Below are 19,352 nucleotides of genomic sequence, written 5' to 3'. Positions count from 1 at the left end.
TATTATTGTCAATCGCTGCAAAAGAAACACAGATACGTTTAACAAAATATACAAAAGCGCCTCTTTGTTGCTAGGCAACTGTCAGTTTAGCGTCACACGCTAACACTATTCAGGTTACGCACTATGTTCTAGTTACGCTTCTACAACTTATGGGGTTATAAAACGCTGATAGTTAAACGGACTGTATTACTTACACCATAAAGTCGTTTTTTATTTGCAATGAAATCTTAACTACTTGCATTTTTAAGTAGGACAAACGTCAAGTCAACGACGTCAACGTCACTTCACTTGTTTTAAATCAAACTGACCATCTGACCACTGTATTCAATTAAAGTTTATTTCATTTAGATTTACTGCACATCGGATGTCTCATGACCCAATTGGGGGTCCCAATTACACCCACGACGTATAATCATACGATTCATGCGATTACGGTGACTTGACTCATTTGGTGAAGGCCCCAGAGTCATTTATTAGCATCAGGAGTAAATTACCAAGGAGGTCAGTATATTGATCTCACAAAGGCCTTAAATGACTCATTTTGTTTGTAAAAGTGGAGTCACAGCCATTGCTTCTCAAGTTTTTAAGCAATGATATTGTGCCTTTAACCTGCTGCGTTTTTTGCTGTGGTTTTTTGTTTTGAAGAAATATGTGAGTGCATTTTACAAATTATTTCTGTTTGTATTTTAAAAGTATTTCTCTGGTGTGATGTACTGTGTTCTTATTTTGAAAGTGGCTTTGTAGCTTGTATTTTTTTTATATTTTTTCCGATATTATTTGAGTTGACGATATTTCGATGCAGTTACATGCATCTTGTTCACGGGTGACTGAACCCAGGTAGCAAAATGACGTCAAATGACGTCAGCGACGTCGTAATGACGTAATAATGCCGTCATTATGACGTCGCTGACGTCATTTTACGTCATTTTGCTACCTGGGAAGATGGCGGGTGGGTAATATCGGGAGCTCAAAAACAATACAAAAGGTAATCACGGTCCATATCCCGGTCATATAAGTCTAGTGTAACTAGAACGTAGTGATTATATGCTCTTTGAGTGTAACTAACTGTGAATCATTTTTTTATTTTATACCACGTCGGTGGCAATCAAGCATACGGCCCGCCTGATGGTAAGCAGTTACCGTAGCCTATAGACGCCTGCAACACCGGAGATATTACACGCGCGTTGCCGACCCTAACACTCCTCTCCCTCGTTGAGCTCTGGCAACCTTACTTACTGGCAGGAACACAACACTATGAGTAGGGTCTAGTGTTATTTGGCTGCGGTTTTCTGTAAGGTGGAGGTACTGCCCCAGTTAGGCTCTGCTCTAGATCTGGAATGACATCCGCTGTCCTGTGCCCTACCACACAAAGCGAGATGTCATTCACAGTGCCCATACCTCTCTTTTGGACGTGGTTTAAGGACATATCTGGGTCCGGACGCAGTTTAAGGACATACCCTATTCTTATTATTCTTTATACTTGGTTTTCTAGACCTCTATTCTACCTAACTTGGCTTTCAGACCTAAGGTGTGACAATCCAAAAGCTTGTTCTCAATATTCATGCCACAGTAGAGGTAAGACCTGCTGTTGACTTGAAATGAACTTGTCACACTTTTTCTTATTTCTAAGTATATACAATTTGTTTGCCTTCATTTAGTTATTGTACATATTGTTAGTTTGTTAATTATATTTGTATGTTAATTAATTAAAATTAAAATATATGTGTTTTTCATGGCAATTAATTACTATAAATTTAAATTTATTTTTTGATATGATTTCTGGAACAACTGCTTAATAAGATTTCACGTTTTTTTTAATGTGCCCTGCCGAGTGTCTTGGGTCGGTATCATCTCGGGGCTGTGGTGTAGGGTTATAACCGGTACTAGTTTTTGACATTCATAAGTGCATTATAATATGCCTAAATTAAAGAATATTATTACTTTCTTCTTTCAGACCATGTCTCGACCCCGTGCTTGGCAGCAACAAGCTCTAGCAGCCCAGCGACGTGACAATGAGCTCCGTCGCGCTGAGGAACTGCAAAAGGTGGCCAACTACTTCGAGAACAATACCAACAAGTCCCGTCATCATGAGCAGTGGACTGCTGAGGGGTATTACGTGAAGGCTAGGAAGGAAGCTGAGCTGTTTAGCTCGAAGAAGCTTAGAGCTATGTAAGTATTGATATCTGTTTATTCACTTTATCTCCTACTAGCGACCCACCCTGGCTTCGCATGGGTAGTTCAACAAATTTACACAAAACCTTTACAAATTATACATATAAACCTTTCTCTTAAATCACTCTATCTATTAAAAAAAAACGCATCAAAATCCATTGCGTAGTTTTAAAGATCTAAGCATACATAGGGACAGACATACAGACAGCGGAAAGCGACTTTGTTTTATACTATGTAGTGATAAATAAATATTCTTAGAATAAAAAAGAACTTACAGAGTATAAAGGAGAGAGACTGTAGAAAATTGTGATAGGAAAAGTGGTTGGGAATTTTAAGAGTAGTGACCAGTCTTCTAGCAGATGAACGAATTGATTGACGAATTTCACATGCTTTATGTTTTGCTCAGTTTGTTGACATTACAGAACAGGCATTAGTCAAATGTTTGGGTACTATGATTATTAAATTATATGATCTATGAATATTTTATTTTAAAACTACACATATTTTTATTGTTTTTTCAGACAACTTGAGGAAAGAAGAAAAAAATTGGAACTAATGTTGTTTCAAGAAAACATGCAATTTCAACATGAAATGAAGGCTTTGGCTGCAAAACCTAAGCTTTATAAAAACGGGTAAATAATAACATTATCCTGAATTAGTTAATATTTGGAGAAACTTTAACCTAGATCAACCTAGCCCCAAACTTGAGAATTACCTCTATAGGTTCTATCTACATCAAGTGTATCATCATGTTTGTAGATGGTGGTTATTATTCAATTAAAATTTAAGCTTTCTGCATATACAATTTCTTGATGCAACTTATAATTAAGCAAAGCTTTATAATGTAACAAGATAATACCTACAAGGAAAGCTTATATAAAATGCATTATAGACATGTCTTAAAAAACAGTATGTTCTCTAAAACATTACTACAAAAATTAAATAATAATAAGTAAAAGCTTTTATTTTTTCCAGTAATGTTTTTGAGAACACACTTGTTGGTGTGTTCTATTACTTCTATCATCTTCTATTCATACAACACAAAATGGTGTTGTGTGAATAGAACTTTTCAAAACAATATTTTGTTATGACGATATGACGTTTTTTGAACACTTTTAGCTCTAAGCTGTAAACTTTTTTTTTTTTTTTTTATTAGCCTGGTTTAGTGTCCCACTGCTGGGCAAAGGCCTGTCCCGTTGATTTCCATATCCCGTTGTTGACCTTTTTCCGGCCAGTTATTAATGAAGGTGTCTAAGTCGTCCCGCCATCTCCGTCTGGGCCTGCCACGTCCGCGCTTATTTTACGGCATCCACTTGGTGGCTATACTAGTCCACCTATCCGGATGCATGCGGCATACGTGACCTGCCCAGTCCCACTTCAGCCTAGCTGTCTTGCATATTGTCCCTACGATAGCTATGCCTGTGTTATGGAGCACAGTGTAGTGTTTCGGATGCGATCCATCCTTGTGACACCTAGAATACTGCGCTCCATTGCTCGCTGGCAAACCTTCATTTTGTACTTCTGTCTCTCGGTGAGCGACCACGTTTGGGCACCGTAGGTTAGGACAGCCAGAATACACATGTCAACGAGTTTACGCTTTAGTGACATTGGAAGGTCGCCCTTCATTAGCTCTTTCATGGACCAGTAGCTCTTCCAGGCATTTTATTTGAATTAACTTAAAAAAAATATTGTTCAAGGTCATACCTAAATGACGTGCCAACGTCGACCCTAAAGGAAATCAACCAGGGCATCATGGATAAAGAGGAGCAGTTGCGGAGACACGAGGCGGAACTGCGGCTGCATCACGCATGGCGTCTCCGGCAGCCGGAGTTACGGGCTGCTACGGCGTATGTCGCTAATGGAAGGCTCAAATCCGCATGGTATGTAACAACGTTAAAAAAAAAAAAGTTTTGTTTAATTAGTGGCAAGCAAGAGGAATAACTTATGTTGCCGGCCTTTGAGAGCCCTAAATCAACCAGGGCATAATGGATAAAGAGGAGCAGTTGCGGAGGCAGCCGGAGTTTTGTGTAATAAGTGCCAAGAGAGCATATGCAGCCATTGCAGCCTCTTCTGCCTCCTCATCGGTAATAACAGCAGCGGAGGTTGAATTTTACTATTCGTTCCATTTTTAGTCGGAACAGAACATGAACATTTATGAACAGGAAGGCAACCAAAAGGAAACTTTTGCAATGATTGACATCAGTGACAATATGGTGACAATTGTATTAATAGGTTGCATAAGTTACTCTATAATAGTCTGATCAATGAAATTAGTAAGTACTTACTCGGTTTTCACCAGTAATCGGCGAATGGTCATACACAATGCATGGACTGACGTTTATCTGACATGGCTATTTTTAGGGTACCGTACCCAAAGGGTAAAACGGGACCCTATTGCTAAGACTCCGCTGTCCGTCTGTCACCAGGCTGTATCTCATGAACCATGATAGCTAGACAGTTGAAATTTTCACAGATGATGTATTTCTGTTGCCGTTATAACAACAAATACTAAAAACAAAATAAAATAAATATTTAAGTGGGGCTCCCATACAACAAACGTGATTTTTTTGCCGTTTTTGCGTAATGGTACGAAACCCTTCGTGCGCGAGTCCGACTCGCACTTGGCCGGTTTTAACTGTTGTATAAGATTTTGTGAAAATCACCATACGTCATTTTTTTCTCGGACAAGCTTTAGTAACTGAAGTAAGAATATCTAAGTTAAAGGTTTTGTTTTCAGGACACAACAAATAGTGGAGAAGGAGATAGCAAGAAAGAAGGAGGAAGAGGACACTCTAAAGATACTTCAAGAAAGGGACGAGGCGTTGCGTAAGCAGATAGAGAAGGAAGAAGAGAGACTTAAAGAGAAAGAGATGCAAATGAGGGTAATGATAAGTAAAATTAATTAGACATTTGCGACACGTCCACTTTCTTATTCATGTGAAGCGTGCACCGTAGTAGGCACAGTCCAACAAGAATAAGTTATTGGCAAAAATTTCGTTTTTGGTACAAGTTTTTATAAGCTGACTGTACTTTTTTTTCCACAGGCAACTAATACTCATCGAAACAATTCTAACAACCCTAAACACAATTAGTTTGCATTGTTTTTTCAAAGAGTTCCTATGGCCACCTCCTGACTCCATCATCAGATCAGCTCTATGACATCATAATATTAGGTACTATCGGCCAAAGCCAGAGTCGACCACTTTCAAAACAGTATCGCTTGCAAACGTTGATTTTTGACTTGACCCGCCCCTAATTTGTTGACCAATGAGAAACAAAGATCCTTTTTTTTGTAAAGTAGCTGTCATTGTTCACAATCTTTACGTAGCTTGCACGTGTTTTGTCTAGTCTAGTCAGTTGCATCTTGCGCATCTAAAACGCACCACGTGTCTTAACCGTCGCAATTATGAATCACGGCAATTTGTCAACGTATGTGCGAAACCGTATAATTTCTTTAAGAGAAGAAGGATATAATATTAGTCAAATCTCGGAAGAATTACAAATTACGGTAAGTGAATATTTTTTTATTTATACAACTAACTACGCTGTGCAAAGATAAATAAAAAGTATTTATAGTATTATTAGGTTATTAAGATTTAGTTTTTTTTATTCATATATCCTGCTGTTTTAAGTTAAAAATTGGTTTTCAGTATACATGTGATCGATTACCTCACAATACTTCAACTACTTAATTATTAAAATTTTAAATAATATTATTCGTTGACTTATAGAGTAGAATTGTGTTATTTACATATACGCTTTATCACCTTGTAGCAGAAAACATTTTAGCTGTTTACATGGAGTGTTTAAACATGTAGTAGATATTAGTTCAATACGCAAAGGAGGGTTGCAAGCAACATATTTTGATCATTACATTTCTTTTTTTTAGAGAAATTCAGCACGCCGCTGGATTAAACGCTACGACGGAGAAGCAAGTTTAGAAAATCAACCCCGTCCCCAACCGCAACGCATTATTGCTGGCCAGCGTTTGGACCAACTGATCACCACCTATGAAGAGCATCCATTTACGCCTATTCGGCACTTTGCGGCGGCATTTGATTGTTCTCCGCAAACCGTGCGAAACGCTCTTCATAGGGTCGGCATCCACCACCGAAAGCCGGCAAAAAAAATTGTTTTGACAGATGTTCAAAAAGCAGCGCGCCTCAATTTCGCTCGAGATATGAGGGATTTTGATTTTTCACATGCCATATTTTCCGACGAGAAGTCTTTTAAGTCGAGCCAGGTGGGTCGCAAGAATTTATGGCGTGTGGATAATACACGATACGACCCGCGGAATGTGGTCCCATGTTTAGAGTCAGGAAGAGTTGTAGTTAACATGTGGGCGTGGATGAGTGCAGCTGGGCCGGGAGAGCTCGTATATTTACCCGAGAGGGCCAATGGCGCGAGTTATCTGGAGGTTCTGCAGGACACAATGGTGCCGTCAGTGAGGACAGTGTATCCGGAAGAAGACGTGCCTGAAGTAATATTCATACACGACAACTGCCCTATACACAAATGTCGCCTGGTGCAAAATTGGCTTCAACAGAAACCCAGTGGCATTAAAGCAATACCATGGCCCTCGCGCTCTCCGGATCTCAATCCCATTGAAAATCTTTGGTCCGTAATGGTCCAACGCTGGGATACGAGATCCGAAAGGACCAAAAACGCACTCGTCGCACATGTTAACGAGGTGTGGGACTCGTTGCGCGGATCAAATTTGTGCGAAAACCTTGTAGCCTCGATGCGGAGGAGATTGGATGCAGTCATAGACGCTGACGGGGCACTAACAAAATATTAACCGTGCTTTGCACAAAGCATTGAGGTAACTTTGTTTAAACAACGGTTAATATCAACGGTTAGTGGTTCATCGGTGTTTTACGCTATAGTCTTAAGTCACCTATGTTATTTACGTGTCAATATATTTATTTACGTTCATGCTAAAAATATTTGTTTAAAATGTCAGTTTTGTGTTATTGAGTATTAATTTGTTTTTTTTTTCTTGACGAACTTGAGACATGTGTTTGTTACCGACTGTCTTTCATGTGACCGTGTGTTGACTTTCATGTGTTGTTTACACTACGATTCATAAGAAAATTTGTGCAGTGGTTCATAGGTGTTAGTAATCTTGGCTGTAAGTATAAGTAATGTAGGGTTTAAGATCACTTAATTAATAACGTGTCAAGAAATTTAATTATGTGTATTTTTATATATAATTAGCATAAGTAGTATTATTAGATTAATTAGGTTAACTAGAATATATATTAGCTCAGGGTAAAATTTGGTTATATTTTGTTTCGAGTTGATGTTAATAGTGAGTGTGATAGTAACTTTAGTATAGTAACATAACTTAGTATAAGGGTATATAACTAAGTATAAGGCGAAAACAAGATACACTAGCTGATTCAATCTTACAAATTTTACAATATAATATTTTACGCCATTTATTCATTTTTTTATTCGACCCGATAATGCTCGATAGCAACGCAAAGGGCCCACATTGTATAGTGATTACGGTGTATCTGGGTTCTTTTTGCCGCCTTGCCCCGACTCGTAACCCATATTTTACTTGTTTAACCACATTTTAAGTTCGACACGCTGTAACAATCGGTATGATCAACACGTGCAATATGTTCACTTGGATTACTTGGATAGTTATAGATACAGTGATAATATGTGCTAGTGTGTGTTCTTCTTCAAATATTGTTGATTTATATTAATTTACTTTCTCTCATTTAATTTGGTGAAATTAATTAAATTAAATGTCATGTAAAATAAAAACAATATATATATAACTAAATAAGCCTACCCATTTCCTAATAAATAAAATCTTACATTTAAGACTTATATCTATAACCTATTTACTAATCGACTGAAGTACTGACATGTACTGAAGTAGGTCCATTTCCGCCACCGAGGGAAGACGATATTTTCATTGATATAGTAAATCTGAACCGTATTTCTGCATGGAATAGAGTCTACATAGCTCGCACATTTGCACGAGATGAACCACTCTATGCAGCAATACGGTTGCAAAATGCCCCAATTGGTCAAGATTGATGCTAGTAGTATTCGCTCATTTTGGAGTTTTAGCGAAGATTTGGTAAGTAATTACCTACAATTATCATGAGTGCTATAGAGAACTTGAAACGTCGAAATTGAATATTCCAATAATATTCAAATATGTAATACGGATAGTAATCCGTGACACAATCTATTTATTTATTTAATTTTATATTGAGGTATGGTGGCATATTAAAATGATGTAACAATCCTTTCCAGGGCCACCGTAAGATATCATGATATAAAGAAAAATAAAACCCATCGCGGCTCAAAGGATCGAAAGCCAGATGGGTAAAGCCGTCGAGATTGTTAATTTTTGTCTGAACCAAATCTTCCAGTTCGTTTTCATCGAATATGTAAGCACTACTGGCGTTGTTGTTAGTTGATTCTATAAAGCAATGCTTGTTTCCCCATTTCGCAAACTTAATAAAAGTTGGTGTTTCTATAACATTTTTGCATTTTCATCAAACCCTCCTAATTTTGGTTAAAAATGCCGTGGCCGTATTCTCCGAGTGCTTTTAAACTATCAATTATTTTCATATTTAAACATTTACAAAAATACGTTTAAAACGTTTGAAAGATTAGACACACTATCATTTTATTCAATTTGTAATACGCATTTGTAATACGTATTAATATATTTATAACATTTTGCTGTTATTCTTATTGGACCACTGTTTACATTCTGACAGAAAATCACAAAAAACTTCAAAAGAAATTCTAGTGGTCCGCCCCCAAATTTCATTGGTGGACAAAAGCTGACGAGCCTCGGGCAGATGTTCCCGCTTCAAACAAAATGCGCCTTTAAGGTGGTCGACTCTGGCTTTGGCCGATAGTACATTGTCATGCAAAATGTCAGCTCAGAAATTGGAAATTGGAATGTGGGACAAATTTTGCTTTCAAGATACAAATGAACCACACCAACTACATTAATTTTACTTACTTACTTGAACCACAACACTACATAGTTAAATAAAAATGCTCCTAAAGTTCGACTTTAAGTCGTGCGTAGACGACATAAAGTTGCTTATTATGTTCTAGAGCATAAAGTAAAATCATCTATTACGACCCTTATTGACTTAGCAATAAAGTCCTGCATCTGCCATACAAACTGCCAGCCCTGCCGGCGCGCCCCCCGCCCCCGACTCAACCGAGTACTATTTACGAATATTCTTGAATAAATACGGTAAATAAAATAACCTACAATATTGGTAATTTTTGTGTGTATATTTTACTCACAATCGAAGTGAAAAGTAGTGTATAACTCAGGCATAAATGTCAATAAATTGCCTCGACCAATGATGCATCGCTTTATGCCCTTGATGTACAATCTACTATATATATGATGGAGACAGAAGGTAGCTATAGAAACTCTATAATAAACAATAACGTAATCGTATTGAGTTTGAGCTCGTTTGATTTGTCTTAATGAGCAGATAACTAGAGGGCCTGTATCGAAAATGATTGTCGACTTAATTTAAGTTTCTAATTAAATTGTTTTTTTTTTCAGGAGCTCCGCGGAAGCTTAGAAGGCCAAATCGCCGAGCTAAGCGAGAAAGAGACGATCGTCAAACGCCTACAAAAAGAAGAAGAGAGAGAACTCATGATACTAGACAAGCTCAAGTTCATATCGAGCGAGCGGGACAGAGAACACGCGCGGCTGGTGGCAGAGAGGGACGCCACTATAGTGAATATGGGTCTGCATAAGTATAAGTTGAAGAAGAAGGTTATATCGGTGTTGCAGGAGATTGAGTTGGATCTGCAAATGGTGGAGAGGTTGAAGAAAGCTATTTTGAAAGTGAGTAACTGTGTTTATCAGAAGGAATAGTCAGACATACATACATACTAGAGATGCACCGGATATTCGGTTACTATCCGGTATCCGGCCTATACGGCCCTTATTTTAATATCCGACCGGATACTTTGCTTGATTTCGGAGTAAACAAATTTAAGGAACAGTCACGGCCATAATCGTAATCGTTTATTATTTTAAAACAATGAGGGCTAATGCGTATGAATTCGCCGCTAGGGGCGCTAGTGTAGATCGAAATGTCAAATGTCACTTGTCAATTCAATGACTGACAGCTGTTCTTTAGTCTTTTGGACCACCATCAACAGAGGCGCCAACTGGTGAGCAAAAAAACGATAGCCCTCATTTAAACATTCTACTCACTTGCACGCGCTCTCATATCGAACCAAAGATAGATATAACTCCGTAATAGATGGATACAGTCTAAGGAAAAAACGTGCCTCAAAAATCACGAAAATTTGATTCTCGATCAGATGGCGCCACTAGTTTTGGCCTACACTCGTATAGAGGGCGTTGACTGTTTCGTTTGTTATTTATAATTTTAACGCATACCAGTGAAAGAACATGGGTCAAAATCATATAAAAATAATTAATGCAAATAAAAAAATCATTTATCCATATTTAAATACATTTTATCGTATTTTTATAAATATTTATTTTTAGTTTTAAAGTGTGTCGACAGATGGCAGTGAATTTACTGGGGTTACAAAATTTACTATGACAGTAACGCTCTAGTATAAGTTACTCTATGTATCGAACCTAGTAATTAACCCGCGCGAGTTCACTACGAAACAGGTCAAAAATTGCACAATGCGCACCTGAAAAACCGAAATGTGAGTGTATAGTTCCGCCGATGGTCAAGCCGAACATCCGGTATCCGGTATCCAGCCAAACAACTGTCCGTTATAGTTGTTTGGCTGGATAATGAATAAATAAATGTAAATAAATAAATAAATAAAGGACATTCCTACACAGATTGAGTCCCACAGTAAGCTCAAGAAGGCTTGTGTTGTGCCATAGGCACTAATTACTCTGATTAGGATCGTACAAATACCGTACAATTCGTACAGGATGCGATAAAAGTTCGTAACGATATTAACATTTTTATCAAAAATTGTTAGGTATTGTTATGCTTTACTAGGATGAGTATTAATGTTTCGCACAAAATCGTATCCATGTGCCTACATCCCTTTGATAATATACTGTCTAATGATTTTGTTATGATGGTGCCTGATTTGATAATTGTATTATTTAGAAATGTATAAAATTGTGTAAAATTTCGTTTACAGGAAATAGAATCAAACGAAGACAGAAGATCGAGCTACAAGCGCGTTTTAGATGCAGCACTTCTAGAGTTAAACGAGTATCGCGAGCGAGAGCGACAGAGACAGAAGAACATCGACTCCATGTATGACGGCGAGGCGAGGCAGCTCAGCGAGAAACAAGACAAGGTGAGACAATACAGGGGTATCCGTGAGAGCGACAGAGACAGAAGAACATCGACGCCATGTATGACGGCGAGGCAAGGCAGCTTAGCGAGAAACAAGACAAGGTGAGACAATACAGGAGTATCGTGAGAGCGACAGAGACAGAAGAACATCGACACCATGTATGACGGCGAGGCAAGGCAGCTTAGCGAGAAACAAGACAAGGTGAGACAATACAGGAGTATCGTGAGAGCGACAGAGACAGAAGAACATCGACACCATGTATGACGGCGAGGCAAGGCAGCTTAGCGAGAAACAAGACAAGGTGAGACAATACAGGAGTATCGTGAGAGCGACAGAGACAGAAGAACATCGACACCATGTATGACGGCGAGGCAAGGCAGCTTAGCGAGAAACAAGACAAGGTGAGACAATACAGGAGTATCGTGAGAGCGACAGAGACAGAAGAACATCGACACCATGTATGACGGCGAGGCGAGGCAGCTCAGCGAGAAACAAGACAAGGTGAGACAATACAGGAGTATCCGTGAGAGCGACAGAGACAGAAGAACATCGACGCCATGTATGACGGCGAGGCGAGGCAGCTCAGCGAGAAACAAGACAAGGTGACAAAATTCAATTAATTTTATGGTTTAAATTACTTACTTAATCATTTTAGTCACTCGAGTGACACGTTTCGGAGAGTCTAGGTCTCAAGATATAGGGCCAGCCAGTTGCACCAACCACAGTTAACAGACTGATCAACGTCACGCAGCAGAGATCTATGAAACTTCCCATACAATTAAATTTTGCGAACGCTTTAACGGTGACAGACGGTTTGGTGCAACCGACCCTAAGACTAAGTGCCAGTTGCACCATCCGCACTTGACAGACTGATCAACGTCACCCGGCGCGCCGCGGGGGTTTACTATGAAACTCTCCATACAATAAAATTTAGCGAACTCAACAAACAATTTGGTGCAACCGACCCTAAGAGTGCTTGAAAACGAGTGGTTATATCTCTGTGCACACCGCACCTGACTTTTTTTCCGCTATAGTCATTAGGGGTTGAGTTTTAAAAAATAAAAAATATTTAGTTATCAATATATTACGCGAAACTCTGCGCAGAGGGCGCCACTGCCACAATCTGAGGTTCTATCACGCAACAAGAAAATCAAAATTTCGTATCTAAAATCTCTGTCACTTGCATATTCTAGCAATAAAGAGGCAGATAGCAAAATTTCGGATTCGCGTTTCCCGGCAGGTCTTCTGTAAACAAACCGCCTTGATGCATCAATGTCATATTTTATTATCTTAAACTTGCCAAAAAACTGTTAAAGGCACAGTATGTATAAGTTACTCTATGGTTTACTAAACGGGCCAGTGATGCACTCTGGTGGCAGAACATCGCAGTAATATCCCCTATTGAGAATTTATGAAATTGGCCGCTGAGATAAAAACTGGTTTATAATACGTTATTATTTTTGCCTTACAGCTCTGGGCTAAAGAACGAGAAGCCCGCGCTCTCCTCATGCACGACGTCCTCACTACCCTGAGAAGACAAGTAGAGGACAAGGTGGAAGCCAGCAGGATGCAGCAGCGAGCCAACGTGAAGGAGAGAGAACAGATCCTGGAGCAGATGGAGAGCTACCATCATGAGGTCAAGACCAGAGAGAGAGACGCTCAGGTAGGATTTTTGGCTCAAGTGATGACTGAGTAACTTCTTAAGGTTCCGTACCGTAATGACGTGGCAGTCTTTTATCATACTATTACAAAGTCTGCAATCAAATAAATTAGTAAAAAAAACCGTTTATTAGTAAATGATCTCAATGTCATAACAAAACTTCCATGGGACTCCGACTTATTAAATATTTATTTATTAATCGGGTCCCTCACGGCAAACATGAACTCACGAGTAAAACATTTTAGTGACCCGGTTTTGGCCGTTTATGTCCAAGTATCAGTAATCACACTGGAATAGATGACGCAGCAGAAAACTGTTAAGACTGTATTGTATGTATGTTAGTCTACAAAGTATGTGTGTATGTGTCAATCAACTTGAAATTTGATTTGATTTGATTAATCAGTGAACGTGGAGTATTTTATGTATTTGCAAGAAATTTCATTAATTTATTGAAACAGGCCTTACTTTTTAGGGTTCCGTACCCAAAGGGTAAAAACGGGACCCTATTACTAAGACTCCGCTGTCCGTCTGTCTGCCTGTCACCAGGCTGTATCTCATGAACCGTGATAGCTAGACAGTTGAAATTTTCACAGATGATGTATTTCAGTTGCCGCTATAACAACAAATACTAAAAAGTACGGAACCCTCGATTTTTTTTACTAAACTTCTCTGCGTTTTATTATTAGGTATTGTACAATTATTGCTTTGCTCTTCATCTAAATAATATATAACGTGCTACTCAATTGGTGACTTAACCTTATCAGTTTCAATGGAACTATTTACTGCAAAACACGTCATTCGAAAACGCAGTATGTTAACTTTATTTTTTAACAAGTTTCAGACACTCTACATTTGTTCACAGCTAAAGAACGCAGCCTACTCAACAATATCAGCTCTCCAATCTCAACTCAAAGGCCTTAGCGTGCAGAAACAGAAGTTAGAAGAAGCAGCCGAGAAGGAGGCAGAACTACGCGAGGCGAGCGCCAACGAGAGGAAACTCAGGACTGAGATCGCTAGGATTAACAGGGACAGGACTGAACAGGCCTGGGCGTAAGGTAGATAGATCAATTTGGAGTTTAGACTATACCCCAATAAGAGTTTTGAATGATTCACCGTTAGTTTCACTAGACTTATATTGAACAGGATATAGACCGTGATTACCTTCCCGTCACACGGTGTGTCACCCAAGATGCATGTAACTGCGTCCATAAAGTAACTTATACTAGAGCGGTACTGTCATAGTAAATTTTGTAACCACAGTAAATTCACTGCCATCTATCGACACACTTTAAAACTAAAAATGAAGATTTATAAAAATACGATAAAATTTATTAAAATATGGATAAATGATTTTTTTTTTAATTGCATTAATTATTTTTATGATTTTGACCCATGCTCTTTCACTGATATGCGTTAAAATAGTTAAATAACAAACGAAACCGTCAACGCCATCTATAAGACAGTAGGCCAAAGCTAGTAGCGCCCTCTGATCGAGAATCAAATTTTCTTGATTTTCGAGGCACGTTTTTTCCTTAGACTGTATCTATCTATTACGGAGTTATATCTATCTTTGCTGCGTCGAAATATCGGGACCTCAAAAACAATACAAAAGGTAATCACGGTCTATACCCCGTTCAATATAAGTCTAGTAGTCTATACCCCGTTTTTTTCTGATTAGGAATTTTATAAACTCATAAGTTGTGGTAACTTTTTTCCTCCAAAATGAGATTATAGTGTTATTTACATATTATTATTATACCTCAATATTAGATGTCATAGGAACCCTAGCATTTCGGAAGAAAAAGTTAATTACTAACTACGTACGTATATTTGACAACCCTTGTTTGGTATGATCCAGGGAGGGTTAAAATTTTTTTATTCATTTACGAGGGTTAAAATAAGTGATAAAACTGAAAAGACTTTATAGCACTAGATAAATAATTAAGTGTGTCATTTTTGTGTGTGTGGCGAGTTGGTGACGAGTGTGTGCGTGCATGCATTAAAATGTGCCTTAGAATTGTATTAATTTAAGCGCACGGCTAGCTGTAATTAATTCGATTCGCTTAAGATACCTACGTAATAATTTAATAACGAAAACATGTATTGCCTTAGTGTTTGTGCCTTTTAAGCCGCTATGCTAGCGGCAACAGAAATACATCATCTGTGAAAATGTCAACTGTCTAGCTATCACAGTTCATGAGATACAGCCTAGTGACAAACAGACAGACAGACGGACGGACATCGGAACCCTAAAAACTGTTAAAGGCACAGTATGTATAAGTTACTCTATGGTTTACTAAAGGGGCTTGTGCTGCACTCTGGTGGCAGAACATTGCAGTAATACCCCCTATTATTTGTGCATAGGTCTTACTACCATTACTATTTTGTTCATATATTATCGAAGGTTCTTGAGGGTGTAAGCCGTTGTTTCTGTTTAATTTTATGTTTCAAGTTATAACTTGTATAACAGCTGAGTAATATTTTTGAACGAAGAAGTCCTAAATATCTGATTAGGTACCGTGAAACCATAATAATGTTGGACCTAAATTAACTGCTATTTTTTCCTTTAGGTGTGTCTTACTGTATTTTTTGTATTTCTAAGGCAAGGTATGTTTATAAATGGAATAAAAACTCAAAGTAAACCAAACGGAATATTGGTACTGATACTTAATTTCCTTATGAACTTGTCGACCATATATATTGATTTAAACTAACACGATTTTCACTCATAGTTTATAAACTAACACGGGACTTGATCGCGTAAAAACTTACGTTTATTTTTGGCCTGACGTTTCGAACGTGACGTTACGTTTGTTGTCACAGACAGACTGGCGAGGAACCATAAATAAACTGACTGGGGAGGAGGAGGCCATAAATAAACGTAAGTTTTTACGCGATTTAGTCCCGCGAACAACCGCTCCACGTCCCCATAGATTGTAATTAGCTTTAAGTAGGATAAGCCAACATTCAACAACACTTTAAATTTACATAAATTTACTTTGTACATACACTAACAAGTATACAGCACACACTACTTGACACTTATACAGATCTCTCAGACAAACATAAGTAGATCGTAAGTAGCTGACACACCCACACAGGCCGAATACACCACCGCCCTGTTGGACAGAATGTAACACACGAACTAGGGAAATAAACATCTTTCTATTCTATTCTATTCTATTCTATTCTATTCTATTCTATTCTATTTAGTCCCGTGTTAGTTTTAAAATTGTGGAACATAGTTGCAGTATTGGATTATAGTCGGGAGGCTTTACGGGGCTGCAAGTCTAGTTATTTTAAACATCCTGTATAGTCGCCGTCGGCAGGTTGTTCATCCTCACACCCTAGAAACTAAATGGTCGCGTACTGTGCGGTTTAAGAGGAATTTCCTCCCGCGGACGCTTCGGCTGTGGAATAAGCTCCCTGCCGAGGTTTTCCCGAGGGGCTACAGTATGGGGTTCTTCAAAAAAGGAGTGTACAGGTTTTTAAAGGGTCGGCAACGCGCATGTAATATCTTTGGTGTTGCAGGCGTCCATAGGCTACGGTAATTCTTACCATCAGGCGGGCCGTATGCTTGATTGCCACCGACGTGGTATAAAAAAAATAGTACAGATTTATTTGTTGACTGTTGTTCTACAAGTAAGGGTAAAAGATATTGGTTTATTTTTGTAATCGATATTAATATCATATTTCTGTGATAAACTCGAATGGACTCATATAATAATGAAATAAAACAAATTACCTAGATAATGTAATAAATCTCTAAATTACTTATTAGCAGCATTAAGGGGCCACTGATTATCAGTCCGCCGGACGACATCGGCCGGTCAGTTAAAACAAAAATTTGACAGTTCCGAACAACTGACAGGCCGATATCGCCTGGCGGACTGATAGTCAGTGGGCCCCTTAATACTTCAATTAATATTGTATACTCAGTGTATTTGTCAATAACTTTTGTGTGATAAATAAAAATGTTTACATAAATTCCTAGTTTTAGTTGAAAATCAATTAAATGCCACATTTTAATAAGTTTGTACTGGTCGTTGAGGCATCATTAACCTTTCATATGTATCGTAAATCGTGGATTAGAACCTTGGTTGTGCATCTAGTGGTCTTTTACCTACAGTATCTACTATTTATCTACCTATTTTAAATACTTAGTATAATCTGAGACGCTTCTGCAAAGAATATATGCACTTCTGTTAGAAGATTTAAAAAAAAACGTCGTTGGTTCACTTATTTGTCAGAGATCACATTAAAATTTTTTTTTATTAATTCAATATTTTATAAGTGGTCATTACACGAAGTATCGAAAAGTGCCAAAAAGATACTGCGTGTATGCACAAATGCGTTTTTGGGGAATAGACAAAAACTTGTCTTGACAACTATAAGGTAGGGTTTAAAGATGTGTTGTGTGCCCTTTAAATGACAAAAGTACGACTGTAGAAAAAATAAACAATTAAACACACCGCATAATAGCAGAGGATATAATAAGATAGAGCGGTACTGTCATTTGGTCATAGTTGGTCATAGTAAATTTTGTAACCCCAGTAAATTCACTGCCATCTATGAAGATTTACAAAAATACGATAAAATGTATTTGAATATGGATAAATGTTTTTTTTTATTTGCAATAATTATTTTTATGATTTTGATCCATGTTCTTTCACTGATATGCGTTAAAATTGTTAAATAACAAAGGAAACCGTCAACGCCATCTATACGACAGTAGGCCAAAGCTAGTAGCGCCCTCTGATCGAGAATCAAATTTACTTGATTTTCGAGGCAAGTTTTTTCCTTAGACTATCCATCTATTACGGAGTTATATCTATCTTTGATAATAGCAATCTCAATATATGCCTATAACACTATTGCTGCTAAAGCGCCATCTAGAAATTTAAACCAGAACTAAGTAAGCAAGCGGCGACTCGCCAGACGTACCTAATTCGTCCACTAAACTGTCGTGCTCAAAGTTGGTACACCATGTCGACAGGAGTCGCTAGCAGCTTAATTTGTTGCATATTTTATGTTTTACAAAATACGGCATAATTATTATGACTGTTACGGGTAGTGAGGTATTATTTTTAGTCAGAATATAAGACAGATTAGGTATAATATGCCCTTACACAGACCATATTTTCAGTGGTTGCAATTGGTTTAGTTTTTGCGAATAGGGAATACCAACCACGAAATCGCGAAAAGCGAAAAAAAAATTTACCCCCATAGAAAATGGACCAGCCAAAATGTATGAAACAGACGTATTTTCTTTGCGATTTCAGGGTTGGTCCCATAGTAAAAGTTGCTCAGTATAATCCCAAAATCTCCCTGGCAACGGGAATGAGGCTTTACTTTTAAGGTTCTTCAAATTTAATTTTTTTTCTTTATAATATTGTATTCGGTTACCGCGATAATAATGATAATGAAAAAATGATGATGGATGATGGTTGTGTTGGATGATGTTGGACATTCTTGAATATAATATGTTTTGAAAAGATGTGTCCCGCCGAGTTTCTTGCCGGTCCCATATTGGGATACCCTCCTACAAATCTTCTCGGGTCAGAGGTGGTAGGATTAGACTTTTGCACATTGTTGTTTTTCCTCAGTTACCCGTTGACCGCGAATGCTGTAAAGGGTTCGAAATGTCGGGCTGTATTATATATAAATATACGCGATATAATCCGTTTTTCTTTATGTTAGGCGTCGACTAGGTATCTATACACCTACCTATGTGCGAATTTGAGTGACACAATTTTACACTTATTTGTGAATTTAAAAAAAACTGACGAACTCGAGATGTGATAAACTGTCACGATTTTTACTCATTATTATTCACAACGACGGGACTTAATCGCGTAAAATAAGTTCCACCACCCCGAGACCACCCGTTCCGACACCACGGGGACAACGCCGTCCTCGAAACGTCGGAGCTAAATTTAAAGCTTCTTTGTGAATAATATCGAGATGTGACGTTGGTGACGTATCTTGCGGATACCATGGATCACCAGAGAACCGTAGGTACCTAAGTACCTAATTAAATCACTAAAGGGCTATACTTACCTACCTACTAGCTACTACAATCCGTTTCAAAGGTGTCGTCCAATCCAACTTTGGTCATATAGTGCGTAGAGATCCTAATAATACCTACTAGTGGCTCGGCTGTGTGAGTGTGTACCTCACGATAAGCTTATAAAATGTA

General features: G+C 38.1%; 1 protein-coding gene across 1 annotated transcript; it reads left to right on the top strand.

Annotated features, from left to right (window-relative positions):
• Positions 1-248: 248 nt before the first annotated feature.
• On the top strand, positions 249-14,439 carry LOC134749839 (trichohyalin-like). Its single transcript, XM_063684838.1, has 9 exons — positions 249-501; positions 1,955-2,169; positions 2,694-2,804; positions 3,870-4,052; positions 4,910-5,054; positions 9,743-10,030; positions 11,332-11,493; positions 12,965-13,156; positions 14,016-14,439. Exons 2-9 carry the CDS (start codon positions 1,958-1,960, stop codon positions 14,205-14,207), a joined length of 1,485 nt encoding a protein of 494 aa, XP_063540908.1. The 5' UTR covers positions 249-501; positions 1,955-1,957; the 3' UTR covers positions 14,208-14,439.
• The last annotated feature ends 4,913 nt before the right edge of the window (positions 14,440-19,352 follow it).

The sequence above is a fragment of the Cydia strobilella genome, chromosome 19 (genome assembly GCF_947568885.1).
Source record: "Cydia strobilella chromosome 19, ilCydStro3.1, whole genome shotgun sequence".
In the NCBI taxonomy this organism is placed as follows: Eukaryota; Metazoa; Arthropoda; class Insecta; order Lepidoptera; family Tortricidae; genus Cydia; species Cydia strobilella.
Note: the sequence above shows the minus strand (reverse complement) of the source record. Positions and strands in the feature narration are given on the sequence as shown.

Coding starts and splice junctions, on each gene's coding strand:
- LOC134749839 (XM_063684838.1), top strand. CDS start 1,958: ATGTCTCGACCCCGTGCTTGGCAGCAACAAGCTCTAGCAGCCCAGCGA. Junction 5,055..9,742: donor AGAAAGAGATGCAAATGAGG/GTAATGATAAGT, acceptor TTTTTTTTTCAG/GAGCTCCGCGGAAGCTTAGA. Junction 10,031..11,331: donor TGAAGAAAGCTATTTTGAAA/GTGAGTAACTGT, acceptor TTTCGTTTACAG/GAAATAGAATCAAACGAAGA.